Source organism: Cinclus cinclus, chromosome 2, assembly GCF_963662255.1.
Source record: "Cinclus cinclus chromosome 2, bCinCin1.1, whole genome shotgun sequence".
NCBI classification, from domain to species: domain Eukaryota; kingdom Metazoa; phylum Chordata; class Aves; order Passeriformes; family Cinclidae; genus Cinclus; species Cinclus cinclus.
Genome location: NC_085047.1, coordinates 103,816,518 through 103,839,548, shown reverse-complemented (window position 1 = coordinate 103,839,548; position 23,031 = coordinate 103,816,518). Strand labels below are relative to the sequence as shown.

The 23,031-nt window shown below is 38.7% G+C and overlaps 1 protein-coding gene across 1 annotated transcript in view; it reads right to left on the bottom strand.

Moving 5' to 3' along the window:
* Positions 1-1,044: 1,044 nt before the first annotated feature.
* Positions 1,045-23,031, bottom strand: part of PHEX (phosphate regulating endopeptidase X-linked) — a 95,417-nt gene continuing 73,430 nt past the window's right edge. The window contains exons 16-22 of the mRNA XM_062515154.1: positions 14,366-14,420; positions 11,198-11,265; positions 9,324-9,454; positions 6,276-6,341; positions 6,061-6,165; positions 4,333-4,409; positions 1,045-1,147 (exon numbers count right to left, since the gene is read on the bottom strand). Coding sequence (XP_062371138.1) covers positions 1,045-1,147; positions 4,333-4,409; positions 6,061-6,165; positions 6,276-6,341; positions 9,324-9,454; positions 11,198-11,265; positions 14,366-14,420 — 605 coding nt within the window. The remainder of the gene's footprint in view (positions 1,148-4,332; positions 4,410-6,060; positions 6,166-6,275; positions 6,342-9,323; positions 9,455-11,197; positions 11,266-14,365; positions 14,421-23,031) is intronic.

Below are 23,031 nucleotides of genomic sequence, written 5' to 3'. Positions count from 1 at the left end.
CTCATTTTTTCCAGAGACATCAAATGATGCTGGTACTCTGTTTTTCTGTCACATACTCTTACCTTAAAATCACAAGTCATCCTGACCCATCCAGAACATTAGAGCAAACACATACACTACATACAAAGTCATGTAAGATCCAGACACTATAAAAGCCATCATTTAAAACTGGTATAGTATTCTTGGCTTAAAAAAATAAATGTAGATGAAGCTATCTTCAGCAGGAGGTAAAAACTGTCCTCTGGGAAAAAACTGCTACAATGTAAACCGGAGTAAATGCAGCAATATTTATGAGAATCATGGTGCTGGGAGTGCTCTCTGAGAGCCTCTGATTTTCACCATACATTGATTTTTATCATAAGCTGTTCTAAAATTAGAAGAGGCCACGATCTAACAAGTACCCCTTATGTTTTAGTCCTACAGATGGATACCATGAGGTATTTTCTCAGCTTGAAACTCTTCCAAAACCAGAGGAACTAATCTCACATATTAAACTGAACTTATATAAAGTCTTGTGTCTTTACATCATGCAACATCATTTATGGCACGCTGGGCTGTGACAGCTTAAGTTATGAAAATGCAGTATCATGCAGCAGATAGGGGCTGGCTTTATAGCAGGTCTCATGAATTTCTTCATCCAGAAAGAATAAATTTTCTGTGGGAGCATTCTGCATAGAACCCCTGCAGAGCAATAGATTAAAACTGGATTTTAGCATTTACGTCTTGCTCAACTATAAGTCAGGAATTAGAATTGATAATGGCAGTTATCCATCAACAGCAGTGCAGCTGCAGATGAACCGGAGTTGTTCTATGGTTAAAAGGAGTTACTTTTTATTATTATACTTAAAGAAAAGCTCTTCTATTTGGAATTTTTCTAGGCTCTAAGTAGGGAATGATCATGCAGATCATCAGCATGGATGAGGAAGATGCATTTGAAGTAACACCTCTCCAGATTTCAGACCATCATTCTGAGACTCTGGCAGTGGGCTTGAGCAGTTCACACAGCAGGCTCCTGCTTCCAGGGGAGCTGAAAGGGAGGACCAGCTACCACAGCCGGCAGGACTCTGCCCCGCGGTTCATCGTCGTGTTCGCCGCGCAATTGAAAGCTTTACGGAACTCCTCAAAGTTGCTCATGGCTCCAATTACTCTGCAAAGAGAAAAGTGATTGACACGCAGGTTGCCTTTTGTCAAACACTACAGGTCTGCAAGTGTTTCAGTGTTTTCACTTCAGGATGAATTGTCAGGCTTTCATATAATTTTTTCCACAAATAAAACCAAAATGTTCAGGAGAAGGGCTCCCAGTTAAAGCCAATATGAAGCAAATATTGTTTCATGCTTTGAGAAACATCTTGCTTTGCTAGAAACCCGATGAAACACAAAATCATTCTGTGATACAGTGTCCTTTAGAACAATTTTCTGATGTGACCCTTGGCAGCACAAGTGGGAGATCAGCAGTAGCTGTGCGTGGTGGAATCCTTCTTCCAGCCCTGCCAGCCAGCAGCAGTGCAGCAGGCAGGAGGATGTAAGCACACACGGGGCTTGTGCTGGCAGTGGTTTCATGTGGCTCCAGGTTCTCCTAACACCACACTCTGCCCACACACACACTGGGTCCCTGGGACTTTGCAGGCTCAGGGGGCAATTACAGCCTCTTGCTGGGCAGCTCAGCCTTGCACCTGTGAGTGTCTCAACTCCTCTGATAATCTGGAAATATATTTTCTTAGTCTTCTGCCCTGACCACCTCCCAAGCTCTCTTGCTTCTACCACAGGTGGTGTGATACTGAAAGAGCAGCACATCCCTGCCTGACACAAGCTGGACAATGTGTCTGCATTACAGACTGGTGCCTTCGGGCATAGCAGAAGAGCTTGGGCTTTGCATGCAGTCATCCTTGGCTCCTGCTTTCATATCTGCATTATTTGATGCAGTCGGAAACTATTATTTTACCTTTGCTTGATTGCAGCTGTGTTGTTTGCTGCTTTTTTCCTACGCTTTTGACCATCTTGGGATTTATTAACCTGAAATTTGCAATGGTATTAAAGAGTTTTCTGAGTTAAAAGCAGAAAAATATCTACTGTGATAATATTTGTATATCTTTCCTTTGTTATGCAGTGAGGAGGCATTTTTCTATATTGCAGACAATCAGCTTCTCAGTGTAGCTCAGCATGGTAGAAAATATTCTTATTACATTGATTAGACTTTCTGTGAGTAAGAAAATTTGCAGTCATCTGGCACAAAAATGCCTAAAGGTCAGTTTTGTAGGGAAGATTACCAAATGAGGCTAGGCTTCAAATAAGATATACAGCTTTACTGTAAAAAGAATTGCAGATACATATTCAGGGATTGGAACAGCAAGAGCTGGTCATGTGGAACTGCTGCTGCTGTTGGTGGGAGTTCTGCCTGCCATGCCAGGGATTTCAATCTGAAATCAGTATTCAAAAATATCAAAGACACATGCTAATACTGAAAATCTGCCAATTAAAAACAAATAAACCCAGAATTTATCCAGTGAAAAAAATCTTTATGTGTGCATACTTGCCACTTTTCTACCCATGGTTTGATATTGCCATACATTAACTGAAATCAGAGTGGAGTGCCTAGATTTCATCCCATTGAATTACAGTAGAGACACCTTTCCTTGAGCAGGTCATGCTGGCCTCCCTTGAAAATCAATAGAAAGATGTACTTGCAGAGTCAAAGTAATTTAAATTTATTACCTGCTGAAAGATTATTTATAAATATATATTAACTTCTATAATGCAATTTCCTTTTTGACTGTGAAGAGAAGCTAGTGTGATTAGTTCAGATGCACACACCTGTGCTCAAGACACATGTTGTTAATCTCTATAACTCTTATTGTTACCTTTTATAATTACTTTTTAAAAGGCTGTTGGAGCTTTTTGGACAGAAAGAGCTGTCAGTGTTGGAGCTGGCTGTATAGCAGTTATGCTTATCATGGTTTTGGGACACAAATGAAATCAAGTTGGGAGAAATAGATAAGATAATTTGTTAGCCCAGCTGATATGATTTGCAAGAGGAGACAAGCACCAGTGCTTTTCTTCAGTTCTGAAACAGAAGCCAATTCTCAGTATCTCACACAAAAACTAAGAAAAAATTTTGTCTATATTTTCTAGATCTCAAATTAATCTAAGCTTTTCTGAAATTTTCTTTCATTGCCTGATGCCTTCAGGAGTCTTCCTAATAAATACCCCTAGAGTTCCATGTATATCACCATCTCATGGGAATGTAACTATGTAATGATTCAGAATATAAATATAACTGTAGGTAAATAAACCTGAAGATTTTAAAGACAGCAGATGGTTATTTTACCAAAGTCTTAACAAGGGCAGGAATTATGAAAAGAATACCTCTGTACGCTGAAGGTCAGCCTGATGCTCCTGTCTTCATTGTCATTACGTATTTTCGATGTTAAAAGGCACACAAATTTGCATACTGCACTACTTTTACCCTCACTAGCTGGTATAACATTTGGTCCACAGAAGGTGGTAGAATTCTCTAGAAGGTAGATAATCCACTGTATTGCGTGAATCTTTTTGTGGAGTTAACATCCTTTATCCAAACAAAAAGGTAATGTAGTACTTGAAGAAGGGCAAACACAGAATTCTTAGTTAAGTAAATGCAACCAACGTGAATCACAACAAAACCAATATGCTCTTGGGGAAGAAGCAGAACAATAAACTCTGTCTTCCTAATTCCCGTGCATCCTCTAAAACTTCCCCCCTTCCCATGGCAGGGAGGTCATGAACGTCTGTGGCTAGATGAGCCTGTGGGACGCCTTTTGCAAGGAACAGACTCCCTCTGTTATGGCTGGACTACCTTCAAGCAGCTCCTTCAAGCAAAGTGTCCCTTCAAGGCCAATGGAAGAGTTTGGTCTTGAACTGAACTCACAGGGCACGTTTGGCTCTGCATTATCAATGTAATTCAAAGTCGAGACTTAGAAGGTTTTAATGAACTCAGATTAAATCAAGGACCCTCCTTATACTCACTGCTTTCTAAACTAGAATTGCTTAGGGAAACAAAGTGATAGATGAGGCATTTTAGGTACTCAGGCCATGATTACAGGACATCACAGGGATCAGGGTGTGTTCTGGTTCAAATGTTTTTGAAGGTAGATGCAAGCTCCTCAATTTTACAGGAGAGCATTTCTAATAGTGAAAGATAATCTAATAAAACCAGTTCAATTTCCATCTAAACCAAGAGCACAGTCCAATTTTGTGTTTGCTCTTAACTCCCTCTTAAAATGCTATATTTCTGCACTTCTGTTCTGCAGTGATTGATTCTGTGTGTACACTGAGGAAATACCATATTTGCACTACCTGAACTGAGGAGGGCTGTGAGCTCCAGTATATATTTGCTCCCTCGCAGATTCCGGTCTAAAGGAATTGCATCTTACCTAATAAAATAAAAAAAAAAAAATTTAAAAACCCAGAAACAAGCATTATCTGGGATTACTTTTTTATGTAAAGCAAAATACAATGTCACTGTTCTTAAGATGCCTATAATGCATAGAATGCATAAAATAGAAAGACACCATAAATTCCTAGTTCATTTCACCTTTACCAGTCTGCAGTTTTCTCCTGGTATATTCTCTTGTTTTTCAAATTTGTTTTTTCCCATCATCTAACAACAGTCACTTTACTAGTTCTTTTTTTGAACTTCTCTGTAATGGTAGCTTGTCTTTCAGCTTGTGCTGCAGCATCGCACACCTTACTAATTACCAAACATACTTCTTGATCTCAAAACTATGTAATTTGTATAAAAGGCACACATAATGATGCTTATCATCTCTAGAATTGCTGCAGTATTACCTGACATATTTATGCCATGTTGGAATGTCGGTTTCTTTTGAAATTACACATTTTCCACATTTCCATCAGTGGTTCCCAGTTCCCTGTTTCTGATAAGATACTTAACCCAATCATAACTGACTAAAAAAAAAGCATAGATAAAATATTTGTACAACTGAATAATCCCTCTTATGCTGTAGGATCCACTTCATGAAAAGTTTCCTTTAAACTGCCCCTACCTTACCTAAGTCTCTACATTAAATATTTCTATCAGCTAAATCCTATAAGCCAGGTTGCCCATAGGATTTCAATGGAGTTCAGTGCAATTTTTTTCTGGCTGAACACAGTACTGACATTTTAAATAAGTCTGTTGAGTGTCTTGAGCTTTGTGGAAATAGACTGAGCTCAAGGGTACTGCTCTCACTGTGCATGTGCCCTCCCTGTGAGGGCCCTCTGGACATGATTCCTGCAGTGGTCCTGTAAGACCCCCAGATGTTCCCCATAGCTTCAACATTTCCTTGGAGAAAAACTGACACGAGGTGAAACTCAATTCAGCATAAACAGTGAAAGTGGAATATTTCCATTGTTCAATATAGTCAAACAGCCATAGGCCCATAGACTGCTACACTGACTCTCAGCAGAGAAATTATTTTCAGCCAGGACTAGTTGCACTGGATCCTGTTTTTTCAGTTAGGAATGATCTATTCCTTTGACTGGTGGCAAAGTTTTATAGCCTTTTACATCTCATGTAGGAATTTTGCCCCAGTTAGTGTACTCAAATAAATAATTTCTAATCTCCCTTGCTCTATGTTTTTTTCTAAAAGGCTCACATCCCTTATCAAAGTTTTGTTACAGCATATTTAGTGTACAGATGAGAAAATAAACTAAAACTTTCTTCATTGCTGCTTAGTTTCCTTGAACAACATACACAGTAACAAATGGTGTTAGTAAAAATTGAAGGAAGCTCAGGAGTCAATACATGCAGGAAGAGCCTTTTAGTGCAGGGAAGTAGAGAGAAGAAAGTAAGTTGCTGTGACAGCACAAATCCAAGAATAATTTTTGCAGTTCTGGCATCATGAGTAGTTGAGGATAAAGAAGGAAAGATAAAGAAATAATAATTGTGGGAGAAGTTTCTGCTTATACTCTCAAAATCTGTGTTTGGGTGATGCAGATTGTTGAAAACAAGCAAGCTCATCTCTGCACTGCACGTTGCTCAGGTTAATAGGTGGGGGTTTGAAACACATTTGTACTACTCACATGGGCATAACTCAGAAAGAAAAGCTGGTTATGTGTGAACTCAAGGCCTGGCAGCAAAGGCTCTTCTTCTCCTCCCCTCTTTTCTGTAATCCATTTCCTGTATGCCTGATAAGAAAGCGATACTAAGTGCCTTTCAGCAAAATGAAGATAACCACAGCTTTTTTAAATTTTATTTTTAAATAATATGATGTTTCAGATATTTTCCATCTACTTACCCTGAAAGCTTCTCGCAAACCTCCATTATCTGCAATGTTTTCTGCTAAAGTTCTCTTCCCTTTCACCTTGGCAGAATGAAAGAACATCAGTCATTTGACCCATTTCTGAACTTAGGACTTGATCAACTTCAAAAAAGGGGGGAAAAGTGAAACAAGGCAAGAACAACCTCAGTCAATTTCAACCAGCTTTGTTTAAGAAAACTGGGCTTTCATGCAAATACTGCCAGTGAACTATTTTCTGTGATGAGTTATCCTGGCTCTGGTCATAGATCTCTATTGCACAAAATATCGTAGATAGAATGCACTTAAGAATCCAGTTCCTGATCTTTGAGCTGAGTGTCAGGAATTTTCCCCTAAGGACGGTTTATATCTGGTTATATCTGAGATCCAGTAGCCTTTTTCTTAAACTTTGGTCTAAAAGGTTATGTTTATTTCTCTACATAACTCTTACTATACTACTGGGATGCTAAAATAACTTCCAAGTCATAACATAAATAAGCGTGATTAAAAATAACTGTCAGAGACAGAATCAAAATTGCTAGTATATTCAGTGGTCTAAAAATATCTGCAAAGGAGATTCCTGTTGCTTCTCCTGGGCATTGATTCCAAGAGCAGGAGGAATAGCAACAAGAATGTATTGTGGGAAAGTGCACTATATAGACTTTGTGAGGAAACTGGTCTCCTGGCATTACCAAGTGCAATATCATTACAAAGAAATCCTAATTTCTGCTGGGGTAGCATTATCTCTACTCACCCAGCCTACTAAGCTCCTTGTGTTACCAACTGTATTTGTAATTAAGCAGCTTTACTTTCTCCTGTGCCTCAAATAAGCAAGAAAATCGAGCAGAGTTTTGAGCAGGGCTCTGAAGGTCAATGCTAGCTGCAGTCATCAGCTCTCCCATGCCACAGGGATCAGTACAGTGGGGTTGGCATCAGGACTCAGTTTCAGGATGGCAAAAGAGGAGAATATGGAGAAGAAGAGGTAAAAACACCAAGGGAATGGCCAGAAACCGGTGCACAACCTCACACTCAGTGCAGATGAGCACCCAGGTTGGACTCAGGACATCTTACTTCATGCCTCGGGTACAACGTTACAGGAAAAATGGGAGCCACAGAGGAAAGTGCTACCCTTTCCTGTCAGCTCTCCCCTGCCCTCAGGAAGATGGAGACTGAGGTGAGAGAGCTTTTAGGACAAAAGGTGCTGGGACAGCAGGGAAGGGGCATGCACACCAGCTGCCTTTCTCCATGGCCCTCCTGCTCACACATTTCACTTGCACTGGGCTTGTGAAGGAGACTGACTTAGACCACACGATCAGAGTAACCCAACAGTGGCACAGGGCAACAGTTCATCTAAAAAGTCGAAGAATTCTTTCTGCTAATCTCAGGCAGCTCTGGATCAGGTATTTGAGACTACTCTGCACAGACAGTTTGTGGTAGGGATCAGGGACCATGATAAGCCCCTTATTTGATGAGATGACTTTATGTGATTATTGCACTCTAAAGCTACTTCTATATCCACTTTTTCTTTCATTAGACTTCTTTTCTGGAGACATTTTTATTGCATACCAGATGAGAAGGAAGAAGAATAAATAGGTTTCTTGATCCATGAAAAATATTCATACAAGGGTAAAAAAACAGCAGAACATTGATATAAATGACAGGCCAAAATGATAATAAAAAAAGGTCTTTGCTTGCATAGTTCTTCCTACCAAAGCTATAAAATGTGGCAGAAAAGTAGAAAACTCTTCTATCATGTAAAATGTGCTTTTGGTTATCCTGTGGATATGAAAGGAATGGGATGACAAGGCTGTGGGTAACAGGTTCTCTCTAGTAATCCCATCCATGGACTTCAAAGGCAGTATCTACACTGGGAGGAAATTCAGACCTACCTCATCTCAAGAGACAGTGCAAAAGGTAAAAGGGATAGCCAAGCCAATGGCAGAGGAAAGGAAAGGGCTCAGCCACATCCTTGGGGAAGGTTTCAATGATCTTTGAGTGGCATTTTTGTAATGGCAGTTTTTGTCCTACAAATATTCAGGAATCAGCCTGAGAATTTTTTTTTGTAAATTAGCTGATTATGAAGTTTTTCAAGTCTGAGTTGCTGGACTTCAGACTGGACCACAATATGGTTTTGTTACCTCTAAGATCAGCACAAACAAACCTGGCAAAAGTGCTAGAATTGTTGATAAGCATTTCATAGGGCCTCTCTATTCTAAAAAGACAAAGATGTACTAGTATTTCTAAAATGTTGGTAGAGGTGATAGAATTGAGTGGGGACTGGAATATGTGTTTTATCCTGAAAACCAAGATTAAAATCGTGCCCCAGACAACATTAGTGGAATTTCAGCTACTCATTTCTGAAGGCCTGGGATGTTTATCCTCATTTTGGACACACATATGAATGTACACATTTTCAAGGAAGCCCATACCTCTGATAGACAATGAAACAGAAACAATTCCCTTGCACTTTCTGTCTCAATCCTTTTCTAGGAGCTACTGCTGTCATATTCCCCTGATTAAACATACAAATGGGGTCTGTGCTCACACATGGAAGAAATAGCAAGAGTTGAATCTGAAATAAAGTAGGGCTTATGCATCCATTTTATAGCTGCAATAAATAACAGGCAGAATTGTTAAAGGAATCTATAAAACATGCTATTATATTCATTCTAAAAGAGTGACTGCTCAGTTTTCATCACAGACCTCATCTTCAGAAGATATTTAACATGCTCACATTAATTAGACCAGCCCTGCTGAGTGGCTTCATCTTCTTCCTCTGATTCCAAAACAATATGATGGAGAGAAATGGTTTAACCCTGTCACCAGAATGTGGGTAGTGGTATTTGACTGGACTAATCAAACCTGACAGACAATTTTTTACACAATTATTCACCTCAAAAAATCATTTGTTGTGAGAAATTTAGTTGGTAGCCTAATATCCCAATACGTTGGGATTTATAAAAAGAGAACTTAAAAAAGAAAAAAAGGCACAGCAACCCAAACTCCCTTACATGCACCACTGTTTTCAGTCACTGGTGGTTTACATACATGTAAGCCAGCTTGCTTCCAGTAGTAATTGTTGTACTGATTAATCATGCATTTTGTTTTCTCTTTAAATTTTTCTTCAGAATCAGTCGTCCACCAAGGGTCTAAATTTCCATTTTTGTCATATTTCCGACCTCAAAAAGAAAAGAAAGAAAACAAATGTTTTTGCAGGAGAAAAACTTTTACAGTTTAGGAATCTACCACCTTCGCAGAAATGAGAGATTAATGTTCTCATATAAGTGTGTGTACAAAATGAATAGGATCAGTGAGCAAAATCTTGACCCCACTCAAATCAGCAGTGAAAAGCTGGCATTCTATTTATTGTCATAATTTCCATTTGCAGAAAAAGATAGTAATGACTAATGAGTTCTATAGTACATTTTATAATTACATAGTGTAAGAGGCATTTAGCTTTCTTGCAAGTATAATTGTATTTTTCATCCTCAGATCATATATCTTTCATTCTGAAAATGTGATGATGAGTAGTTTATTATTAATTCTTCACTTGATCAGGAAACAAATCCATTTCATGCAAACATCTGAAGTTTCCATTTTTCACTTTGGAGCAAAACCAGAACATCTAAACCCTACTTATGGAAACAGGGAATACATACATCCCATTGCCCAGGCTGATGGTTACAGCAGTGGCTTGTTTCAGCCTCAGGTTCCTGCTCCCCAACATTTGTAGGAGAGTATTTAATCTCCATCATGACTCCAGACAGTCAGACACAAGACATATTTGGACTTTTCTGAGAGTGTGTTTAGCTGCCCATGTGGATGCAGCCTTCTCTGTGATTTGATTCTTCTTTGCAACTGCAGGAGGGAGAGGTAAGGAGCAACAGAGACACAATACTGAAGATGTTTTGTTTAATCTTTTTGTTTCTTTATTTTTTTCTTCTCTGTCTTGTTCCAGGTGACAAATTCCCTAGACATGTATTTATTTCTATATTTGGAAGGTAAGAACCTGGCAAGAAGGAAGGGTCTTCTTAAGGAATTAAACCTTGGGTTCCTTTCTGACTAGCAGGAGACAAGGCAGAGATTAGGTGCTCACCTACACAAGGTGGGAGTTTATGAAGAAAAATGTCTCCATTCTGGAATGTTTGCTAACACAAAGCGTTATAGAGCAGTGGGAACAGGATACAAGGTTTTGTTTGTTTGTTTGTTGTTGTTTGGGTTTTTTAAGGTATTTAATATTACACAACATAAGCAAAGTCAAAATTACCCCCTGGGGGAGGAGGTTCAAGTTCCACCCTGCACCTCCCTTCTCCTCCATCTCCCCTCACTTTCTCTCAGGAGCCAAATTTTAAAAAGCACTTTTCTGAGACAGCTAAACCTAGGCAGTGACAATGCCCCAATCCACCCAGTTTGTCAGGACAATTGGATTGATATTTTCTGACCATTTTTCCCCCTCCTTTTTTTGAATTTAATTTTAATATTTTACAACACCTTTTCTGTACCACTCTTGTTCCAGTATTGTATTCTAAAACTCATGCAATTATCTTTTGAAAAATGTTAAACCTGAAATGAAAAGTTTTCTTGGAAGTAATTTTTATCAATCAGAAATTATCCCTTTGCCCTTCCCACTCTCTCCCTCCCCCTGTTAGGACTTTCAGAATCTGTTGTTGATGCAGTTTTCACTCAAGGCAAACAGAAAGAATCAAACTTGTGGTATTTCTTACCAAACAAAATCCAATTCAGACAAGCAATATTCCAGGTAAATAAATCTAATAAATACAAGTTTATAATTTTTTCACACCCCCCAGCACCATTAAAAAAAAAACCAAGACAATAAAAATACTACAGCATGTACAAGTCAGCTTTTTTAATCTGTCAACTCTGTAAATAAAAGCCTTATGAAAATGCAGTCAAATACTCACCATTGCTATCAAATCCATGAGTAAACTCATGGCCAACGATCACTCCTATGGCACCATAACTTAATGACCTGCAACACAAAGAAACAGATCCCTCAGAAAAGTCTTCACAGTCATGAACATTAAAGGACAAAAGACCTTAGGAAAAATCATTATTGATTTAAAAAGAAGGTGAAGAGGCAGAGGATATAGGTCTAAAAGTCAGACCTACACAATTTTTGGCTTAAAGATGTTGAAAGTCTTAAACTCTTGTTCAAAAATAACATTAAATCTAAAATTTTGAAAGCATTCTGATGGTTCACTCTTGCAACCAAATCCCTTCTCAGTATCATATGAGCTCCAGTGTCCTTCTGCTGACTGCATTCTGTATATTCTGACTGGGAACAGGACATAGTTACAGCTGCAACTACTCTGAAAAAAAGACTATATTTTGTAAAGCATTAACAGATGTACATTGAGTTTTAAAAAGAAAGGTCATATAATTCCCTTGCACCTGCCCTGGAACAGGACATGATACACAGTTAGATCTAAGGCACCTGGGAAACAAAGTAAAAAGAAATACTTTTTATTCCTGACTGACAATTATATATTCCTTATTATATCCCAATAAACATGTTTTTAGGAGAAATAGGGATGAAAGAGGGAAAAACCTCAGGGCTTTTTTTACACCAAATGCAGTGGATATCATAGGGGTGCGTGATTTACTCAATGTATCTTTCATTTGATTAGCTGATTTTTGTGATTTTAATTATTTCAGTTATTGAGATGCTATACTTCAAAGTAGCCTATAGTATTTGTAACACATCATACTGAAATAGAAGAAAGGCAGAGGGTATTGAAATTACATATTATTGGACCTAATGATCCATACTGCACTAATTGCTCATCTCGGTCATGCCCAAAAAACTATTATATCATTTAATTCCCTCTGTTCCCATGAAAATCCTTCACTTCATTTTTTTTTCTTTCCTGAATGGCATTTTGCATGTGTTAAAATCTCCCCTACTGCTTTTTAGCCCAAGTACTGTTACAAACAATCTCCAAAAAATGCAGGTTAAAATTATATGTTTCAGCAACAGAAATATCATCCTCTTGTGTGACAAGTTTGAAATCTTGTGTAGCACACAGTGATAATTACCCCCAATAAATGCACTATATAAGACTTGTTTTCCATATCCAAAGTAAAGGGGTTATACAGGATCTTTTGCAGCTGGAGAAGTATAAAAATAATGGCACAAAACATGTAAAAATATTGAGGAGAAACAAGCACTATTCCTAAATACATCTTATTTTTCCTCTAAGGCTTTTTGTCACCATGAGAGGCAGGGACAAAGAACAGGCTGGTGTTCTGGCACTCTGGCTCCTTGGAGCTTTTCTTACCTCCAAAAGATGGGGTTATGTTTGCAGTGAATTTTGGCCTTTGAATCTGTGAACCCCACTGCACCATTTTGTCCAGCTCAACAACATTTTTTTCAGAAATGTTCCCAGTTCTGTTCATGCTTTTCCCTTCTGGGCACAGTTGGACAGAGATGGAAGGGATAGGTGCAGCCCAGCAGATACCACATTAAAGGGGAACTTTCTGGGACTGGGGAGGCTCAGAAAACTGAAATGAAGCTATGAGGTCAGGTACTTTGAAGTCTCTATTTCAATATTATAGCACTGAAGTCTCACAACTGTGAATGATGGCATTTGAGTGCTATTTTATTTAATGTACTGAGATGTAAAAGTGATAACTAAGCTTTGCTTCATGCAAATAGATGTAATTGGTTTTTGGTGGTTGTGCTGGAACTGGACACTAAAATGCCACTAAATGTTAAATATTTGCTAAATCAGTTTTTCAGCAGGCACTGGTGACTTTTTGATGGTTTATCGTGCCACTGCCATGTATTGTTTTCTTCTAAGCAGAGAGAAAACATCCAGAATATTTCAAGGACAAAAGCAATCTGTTGTCTGATATAAACCAACTACATTTGTTTACTAAATTACATTTTGATATGTACTCAAGCAAAACCAATTTAAGCTAAGGTAACCTTTAAGGAAGAGCAGTGAGCAAAGTATAATACTTTGAAAGAACCACAATTTTATCACTACAGCAGGTCAGAATACAGAGAAATCTGTTCAGAAAGAAAAGCTGGAAACAAGTCTGCAATATCTATAACAGAAAATAAGTTCACCTTAACAAGAAAGGACTTTCTTCTATCCCAAATTACCACTTACAAAGTCACCTGGCCCACAAGAATTCTGTTTGAATGCAAATTAATGTGTTCATAAATTGAACATGTCTTTCTACATATATTGCCAAATTTCCTGTTTACAAGGACACAATCCAGACTGGATGATGGCAAACACAAAATGTTCGAAAAGTTTGATTTTTTTTAAACAATGATTTATTAAGGATATGTTTCTCCAGTAACTGGCTTTATATAACTGCAAAATAACTTTCAGAAACTGCCAACAGAAATTTTTCATGGTCTTATCCTGCCCCAAAATAGAAAGCTATTGAACTGCACAAAAGCAGTGATTTTTCAAAATTTAATGTATGTGACCTATAATTACCCTTCCTCAGCTATGCTGGCACGTGGGCCTGCTGAGGCAATCTCAGGCAATCACTTATGCACATGAAGATATTCTCGTGCACCTCGACAGGCACAGACAAGTGCCCACTGCTAATCCTAGATATTAGCAGAAAGTGAACACTACACTGATAATAACTGGCTTCTCAGGGGGTTCACTTCTGTTCAGGAAGTGTTAGTTACCTGATTCACAATTCCTTTTAATACCTGCCATGCGCACACTGCTCCACCTGCATGCTGTAGCATTGAAACACTTCCACTTGGGTGCACTTAATTAGCAATTCCCTTGAGAAATCAGTCATCAGTTTAAGACAGCAGCAACACATACGACTCCCAAGGGGAAGAAAAAGTATCACACAAACCAGCACTTCTCAAAGTCAACTCTTCCAGCAGCAAAGAGCAGGAGAAAGCACACAACCCAAGGGCAAAGTTTGCCTTGTAGCAGGAGAACGTAGTTTTCCTAGGTACCACCTTTCAGTTGCCTTCAGTACTGCAGCCTTCTTCTCCACACCCTCTTGTTTGTCTATATGTGTTTGCAATACCTTTCACTGGTATTCCTCAGCTCTAGGTGGATGAGGCTCCCTGGTGCAGTACTTACCTGGGATACTCTGTTCCCCAAAAGAAAGGCTTTTGAAGTTCTCCTGCTGGGAATCCTGCAATAACAAAAAGGAAAAAAAAAATTGTGAGGTCAATTGAATACAGCTGAATAGCTGTCACAAGGCCCATGGGTTTAGATTTTATGACCTCATTTGTTTGGTTTCAGAAGGTTTTTTGAGGGGAGCTTTCCCTCGGGTGGTAGAATGCAATAGAGAGGATCTGAGAGAGATAGCACAGATACTGCCACAACTACACAGGAGCAAATGCATGTACTCCTGTGAAAAACACAGCTCATGTTTCCTATGAAGAGCACTGGATTATCCTCAAAGGTACTGATTGATCAATAGACAATACATAGGTAAAGTGCAATGAGAATTAGAATACTGTTAGCTTAGTGAGGCTTCAGTGAAGCAAGAAATATGAAAGTGATAAAATGTAAGCCTGATTCTATTTAGTTTATAAGAAACAGAGGTAAATAAACGTACTTAGGCACTTCTGTAAGGGAAATTTGTAGATTATTAAGGCTGCAGGGTCAGTCTAGCTACAGATATTACCTGGCTGCTTCTGGTAGACTAACCAGTTTCAAAAAAAACATCAATGGAGACACACTGGTGCTACTGATGTTTCACATAGCAATCAAAATTGTTCCTCAAATTCAAAGTCACAGGTTTTTTGTTTTAATTCCAGGGTGACGTTTTAGTACCAGGATACTAAGGACAGTGGAGCTGCACACAGTAAAAGTTTAACAGCCCAAAGAATTGCAAAATAAAACATATATCCATGGTGAAAGTTCTTATGTGATGGTGAAAAGTGCCATCCTTCCAGACCCAAATGTGTAATTTACTGTCTTGTGTCACAAACTGCCATCTATAAAGCACGGGCATACACCAGATTAGAGGGTTTACCCACATGGTCATCACCTTGTTGAGGAAGAACATTTCCTCAAGCAACTCACTTGTTTTCCCATGAGCTCCTGCTTTACCCTATGGGTCCCTCTTCAAGAAATCACTTGAACACCCAGAGCAACACAAAAACCATGTTCATTTGATTCTAACCCTACTCAGTTTTTTGCTGGTAGTTTGGTCATGTTTTTTTTTTTATATCTGAGATAAGATGTCAGGCAAGATTTTTGTCTTTTCCTTACAAAGTGCTTAAAAACTTACTTTTAAATGAAAACAAAACAAAACAAAACAAAAAACAAACAAACAAAAAAAACCAACCAAACAAAAAAAACTCAACAAACCAAAAATCCCAAAACAAACCCAGTATGCTGGAGTGTGATTCATGCCAAGTGATGTGGCACAAGGTACATCCCCCTGGCCTGCCCAGCTGCTTTTTTCTGTTGCTCCTCCATGGCTGCCATCATTCCCTATCTGCAATTAGCTTATAAAAAGTGTGGGCTTCAAACTTATTTTCTAAGTGTTGCCTGGGTTTTTTTTTTCTTATTTCTCCAGATGTTTTATTGCTTCAAGCACGATATAATTTTATTTTCCAGCACAACAAACCACAGTTTTACCAACATCAAGGACAAAGTTTTACTTATCTAACTCTTCTTGTCTCGCAGTGCACAGAGAAGATTATTTATAATGCACGTTTTAAACATTTTAAGCAGCAATGGTATACTACTCATACAACCTGATGAAAATTGCTTGTTAGGCCTTAAGAGCTGTGTTCAGAGCTGAAATCTAGTCTGAACTGGTTCCCTTCAAACACTGAAATTCAGAAAAGGTTTTGGAATGTTTAGGCTCTGCTACCTCTAAATGATCCTATCCCCACAACAACAGATGAGGAACTGTGGCCAAAATGAACAAATGAGCCCATACTGAAGGCAGTATGAACCAAGGTAGCACAGTCACCCCACAAATCATGTTTAATGATCACACAATCCTGGGTGCCTGTCACTGCACCAAGAGGCTATCAAGATGTTTTAAGGAGCTCAATTATTTTTTTTTTCCAGGTATAAACTTGTAGTGAATTTGCACTTGTCTGCAGTAGAGGCAATAAACATTATTTACAGCAAATTAGATTAAAATCTTTACCCAGGCTTATCCAGCTACACTAAATGTGTCTTCATAGAACACTGCTGAAGCACAGTCAGCTGTGAGTTAAACCATGAGATAGTTTTTACTGAACAAGTCAATGTGAATGGATGGTAGGAAGCTCCAGTGCTGAATCTGTACAACAAGCTGGTAATCATTTTACTCAGACTCAGGATCCATTTTAGGTTAGATATTACTGAGCAAAGTGCTGGTTGAAGGAGTGGTTTCTGCTTCTGGGCATGTGTGAAAACACTTCTGTAGTTTGTACTAAAGGAAGCTTAGGAAGTATTCTCAGGCCAAAGCAGAGTCAGAGGCCAGTAAAATGTAATACACATTTCAGAAAACCTCAGGAAAGTGGAATACATTATCACCAGTAGGAGTTGTTTTGTTTGGGGGTGCATGTTTTTGTGGTTTTGTTGTATTTGTTTGCTTGGGTTTTTTTTGTTTTGTTTTGTTGGGTTTTGTTTGTTTGTTTGTTTGGTTGTTTTTGTTTTGGTTTTTTTTTTTTGGTAAGAAAAAAAAAAATCTAGGTTTGAAAGTGATTCTTGGTGAGCTAGTAAAGCAAATGGGTCCCATTCTCCAGAAGTCAGCATCATTGAGGGACTGAGGGTACTTGTCCACTATTCCAACACTAGAAGGAACACATTAAGAGCTGGCAACACTTTTTATGCAACATCACCTTCAGGCAAGCAACAACTACATCATCCTTGGGGGAAGCAAGATACCTAGAATGTCCTTGAAATTGAAACATAAGATTGATCACCAGACAGTTTCTTATTTTGTGCTGATTTGAATCCCTCAATTTAGGCTTCCCTTCCCCTGTGAAGCCTGTCTTTTTTTTTTGCTTGGCATATTGCACCTAAAAGAATTAAAGACAAAACCCAGAGAGCTCATAGTAGGCTGCAGATGCAACAAATATTAATAGGATTATTTATATGCCACTGGAGTTCAAACAGGCAAAGGACAGATCTGAAGGAGTAAGACAGACAGACTTCAGGGAATTTCACATCTTAAGAAAAAGATACAGGCACTGGGAATGTGTTTTGAGCTAAGACTTGACTACAGATTTAGCCTGTGTTGTGCATCTTTTAAGGCTTTCTCCCTCTACACAGCCCCAGAAGAGAGATACAGGCTGACAGTGTCTCTCTTCATACACCAGGTTGCAAATGCAGGCTCAGAGTCTACTGTCAAGGCCATTACTCATCAACAGCACCAAAAGAAAAATCTGTTTATTACAGACCCCACACAAATCCATCTACCATCAAGACCTGGACTTGCAGATGTTTTGACTACCTTTTTACAACCTACCTAAATTTGGAGCACTGTCACTGGGCTGCAGCATCATTCTGAGATGGGCACTGTTGTCACGTGCCACAGGAGCAGTGCTCTGTGTGCTCTGTGCTCTGTGCACAGCTGAGTTCAGGCTGTCACAGAACAGCACTGGTACCCTACACCCATATGCATCTTCCTGGTGGCAAGGTGGGACAAGCCAGGCTAGATCATCCTCAGGATGGACTCGGTGCCACTGACGCCGACATGCTAGGGACCAGCTGTTCTGATCACAGCCTTTCAGCCCAGCAGTTCAAGGAGTTTTCAGTGCACCTGACCATCCGCTCAAGTCGCCACTTCTTCAGCAGTTTGTATTTGAGCATGTTAGGGGAGAGAGTGCTGAAATTCTTTCAGAAGAATAAATCATATTCACATCTGTCTCCTCCTCCACTGAGCTATTAATCTCAGTGTAGAAAGCTGGTGAGAGAAGCTGTTTCCAGGACTTACTTTATCATGTACACAGGGGCTGTTGTGAGCCTGGCTAGCTTCTAATTCTCTAGATCTTCCTCGGAGACAGGAGTGACATTTGCTTTCTTCCAGTCCTCAGGAACCATCCCCAGTCACCATAACCTTTCCAAGATTACCAAGAGTGGCCTCATAATGAGGCTGTGAGCCTGTAGGTGCAGCCTGTCAGAGCCCAGGGGCTGCTGTTTGCCCAGTCTGTTTAAATGTTCCCTACCCTACTCCTCCTCCACAAAGGGTAAATCTCCTCTGCTACCAGGCCCCCTGACATCATTCAGCACCACATTTTCCATCACCTTGCTGCTGCTGCTGCAGCTACACTTGCAGAAACATTTCTTCACATCCCTTGCCAGATCCATCTCCAGGGAGGCTTTTAGCTTTCCAAACCCCTGTGTCTTGGACAGTGACTGCTAAACTTTCCTCTTAGTCACCTTACTGCTCTGGAATGCAGGGGCACTTCAAGCAGTGGACTACACCTGGCTTACTTCAAATATTTCACTCTGAATTTATGCTGATCTTGAAGCTCTGACAGAAGTTTGCCTGCGCAGGACTGTTTTTAATGCAATTGAAGGTTTCTATCTTAATTTTATCCAGGATGTAATTTTCAGCATCTCTCTCCAGCAAGGTGCTGTAAAGAATGTATTTAAAATATGAAGGTTTCTCCAATTTTGCAGAGGTTATACTGCCATAAATAAATCCATTTACTAGCTAATACCTTCACGGTATTATTCTACACACTTTGCAGATGAATACCCTTACCTCGATATAATATTACTAGTTTACCAAGAAGACACAAATAATTACATTTAATCTGATAATTCCTTGAAAAAATCATGGAGAAACTAAACCAAAACCACATGAGAAGACTCACCAAATCATGAGGAAATTTGGAGTTCAAATCTAAATATGAATTCAAATTTTATAGTTCAATTACATTATTCAGTTATATTGCATGATGTTTTTAACTGAGCAAGGCAAAGCCTTATTCCTAGTTAGTGTATTTACAATTTCCAATAATGAGGTTGTTTTGTTTACTTCCAAGTAACAGATATGGGAGACAGCTGTGCTAAACTGTGTGATATACAGAGTACTCTGCCAATTGGTGTACTGGCAGTTCTCAGATGTGTTCAAAAGCTCTAACTTGTTTTTTCAAGTGTCACTGAATGAATGCAGATGTAGAGTTTTAAAGGGATAAGATACAAGCAGAAGACTAGTTCCTGGCCAGTAATCAAAGAATATAGAATTCATTTAAGGAATTAAATGTGAAGACAGGGGTGTTGGTTAGTTGTCTAAAAACAGACCAAAGGGCAGGATACATTTGTTTAAAATGGTTCCACAGACTTCTGTTTGGACAACTGAATCTCATCCCAGTGATGGTTTTGATGTCCTCTTTGGGGTCTACCTGTTAGTCACAATGGCAAGGACTTCCTGCACAATTTATCTCAGATAAAACACATGAGGAAACCTTTCAGACACTGTGGAGCACCCCAAACAGCTTTGAGCATTCACATGGAGGTGACAGAGACCAAACTGTCTGTTATTACATGGACCTTATTTCAAGTTTTATCCAGTGGACAAAGAGGACAGAAAACAAAAATTGTATAAGGATAGAAAAATTCCTTATTGTGTGCAGTTGTGTAAGGCACAGTAACTGCTCCATGCAATGCATTAATACAGAGCTTAATTTTATGTAGTACTCAGTGAATAAATTCATTAAACAGAAAAAAGAAATAATGGTCTTAAAGCAGAGGTCTCTGCAGCCTCTGCTTCAATTCTTGGCTCAGTTTCTGCTTTACCTGATGAGAGGCTCTTTTCTACTCATGAAAGAGAGTACCCGGTGTTTACCAACCTCAGTGGGGCAACATGAGGAGCAACATGACGTGGTTTGTGAGGTGCCAAGGAATACTGGCCACTAAGGAAGTAGGAAATGTGAAAAAGTCTGTTTTACAAGAAACTTTAATCTTTATTTTGTGAGGGAAAAGCCTCAGTGGATTCCCCAGGGAGAGGGAACAGGGGGTATGGGGAGAAGAACAAAGGACAAGTTCTATTTTATTCATTCATAGATAAGAATTTTAGGAAAAAAAACCCTAAAGAATGGAGGTAAGGATCATGCATCATGGTCAAATAAAAGAGAAGTGTTCTTTAGTAAGCAGGGAAAATTGAAAATGAGGGCTCACCTAAGACACTTAAGGCTTACTTAATAACAGGGCTCAGGAGGTGTTCAGTCCAAACCTGTTAGGTTCATTAACCTACAGTAAACTAATGGCACACCTGGAACTTCTTCATCAATAACCTTCCAGTTCTTAAGGGAAGAGAAATGCCCCTCGCACATTCCCCTTATCCTGCCCTGGCCATGGCACCGGGTGCTGTTTGCCAGCACTTCCCTGACTGCTGGCAAGATAAGAGTTCTCCCTTTCAACTCACAGCATTAGTGAGCTGCCAGTGTCAGTATCTGCACGATGCTTCCTGTAAAGATGCTACTTATTGGCTAATATGAGCTCTCATCTGTGTTTTCTCTATGGGTGCCAATTTGAATGCAATTTTTAAATTCTGTTCTAGATTGTATCTGCTTCCTGTAACATGTATTGAGGCTGCTCTCTAAAGAGGCCTCTTGACATTCAATAAAGAACTGCAGTTACAGCACAAATGACTTAGAAGGAGCATGGATATAAATTTACAGAGATAATATCAACATTAATTATCCAGTACATCTATTCAAGCTTACACCTCATGAGTGCATTGCTTATATTTCCCACAATTCGCTGTAAGTCTCCCTTTCATTACTGTTCACAGCCCACAAATGTGACTATATTTATATATTCTAGAGGCACACATATTGACACTTTGGAAAAAACCCTAAACACCAAATACCTGATGAACAGCTCCCTTTTATCTTTAACATATTCAAAGGCCAATATTTTAGTGCTGTAATGAAATAAAACCTTTTCTTGAACTGAAACACACACTTGGATCATCACTTGTCTATTTTCAGCACATATTTGTTGACTGCTCTAGAGTGCATTTAAAATAAACTAATCCTTTAGGAATCTGTTTTTGGTGTTCCAATTATGATAATTAAAAATATAGTATTCATGCTGTTTAGATGATATGAAGTGTACTTAGATACATTTTGAAGACTCTAAAGGCAATGACACATACCTGTTGTCCTCATTAAGTACCTATAATTAAGGGAGAAATTGACAAGCTAATGCACAGAAACTTGAAAACTTATCTGAACTAGGATTAAAAATTATTAACAACCATTATAAACTTGCATAGTGAGACACTTGGAATTATGGAAAAAGAGGAAATAAATAAATAGAACTCATATACAGAGAACATCAGATGTAACCTTGCATAATATTAAGATAAATTATATGGAACATTTTTTAACTCTGGTCTTTCTGGTACATCTCACCTTGAGGCAGCTACTTATTTCTCCTTTGGAGATGTTAACAGAATCATTGGTCATTTAAACTATCAATAGTTTAGTAATGAAAATTAAATAAAGCAACCACAAACACAAATGTGTTTGCACTAAATGACAGCAAAATTTGGTACATCTATTGCATATGCAGGATTTGCTATAGTCTCCCAAATCTAATAATTTTTAAATTATCTATTCTCTAATATTTTTTTTTCTTTTATCGAAATAATACCTTTTCTTCCAAGTAACTGAGTAGTCAAGTTAAAAACCCTAACAGCTGCCTGTATATGAAGATCACATGGACTTGCATGGATATTCCAATATTTATGTCAGTGATACAGATTACTGAGAGAGAAGAATTTGTGATCTTTCCATCAGGAGTGTCAGAGACCTCCCCATGCTCTGAACACAGAAAGCAAAAGCAGCTGCTTAAAGCTCAGAAGTGATCAGGATGTCCACATTCCCCTTCCCTTGTGCAGGTATCTCACAATAGCTCCTTTTCAGAATCAATGGGTTAAGGTACTGATGTTTCTTTTCCTCAAAACTTTTTCAAGAAGCGTCCAGTGACTAATCAAGTTTGGAGTTCCTGTGTTTTTGGGTTTTTTTATATCATCACACAGTACATTTCCATTTCCAAACTAATGGTCCTAATTTTTTAGAATCAAATTTTGTAACCGGGGATTTTCCAGTTCGTGTAGAAACTACTTTCCATAATCAAATTCTATTATGCATTAAAAAAATTCTTATTTCTGAAACTCTTCTTAGTAAACTCACTTACAAAGAGCAAAAATAGATGGGCCTTGAAGACACTAAGGCCCGGTTTGCTCACTGAAGAGCAGAGGAACTCAAGCAGTTGAAGAGGACATCTGGTCCATTCACTCATTTACAGGAGTGATCAGCAGCAGATGTGAAAGGAAAAAGTGTCAGGCAACTACCTGTGAGGCAATTCTTCTGCTAGCACCTTCCAGCAGCAGAGGGAACTGTCCTCCTGGGCTGGGTTTATATCCCTCTATTCTTTTGTACAGAACAGAACATCCTCTTTTTAGTTCATCTGCTAATGCAGTGAGTAGCACAGATGCTCACAACACACCCCTCCAACGATTTGCCAACAAGTAATTCCTACCTCCTTTTCTTATTTCTAATCAGTCATTAATTTATGAAAGGGGCCTTTTTTTGTCTCATGACAACTTTCAGTCATTAGTACTGGGAAAGAACCTCATCAAAAGTGTTCTACAGAGAAAACATATCATCATATCAAACATACTTGCTTTCTGAATTTAAAAAAAAAAACAAACCTCCAGTAGATTAAGAAAGCATGATTTTTTTCTAAAAGAAATAGCAAAAAACATCTCACATTCTCATGTTCACTCTTCACTATTATATCATATACTTATTCATTCTCTCTATTCA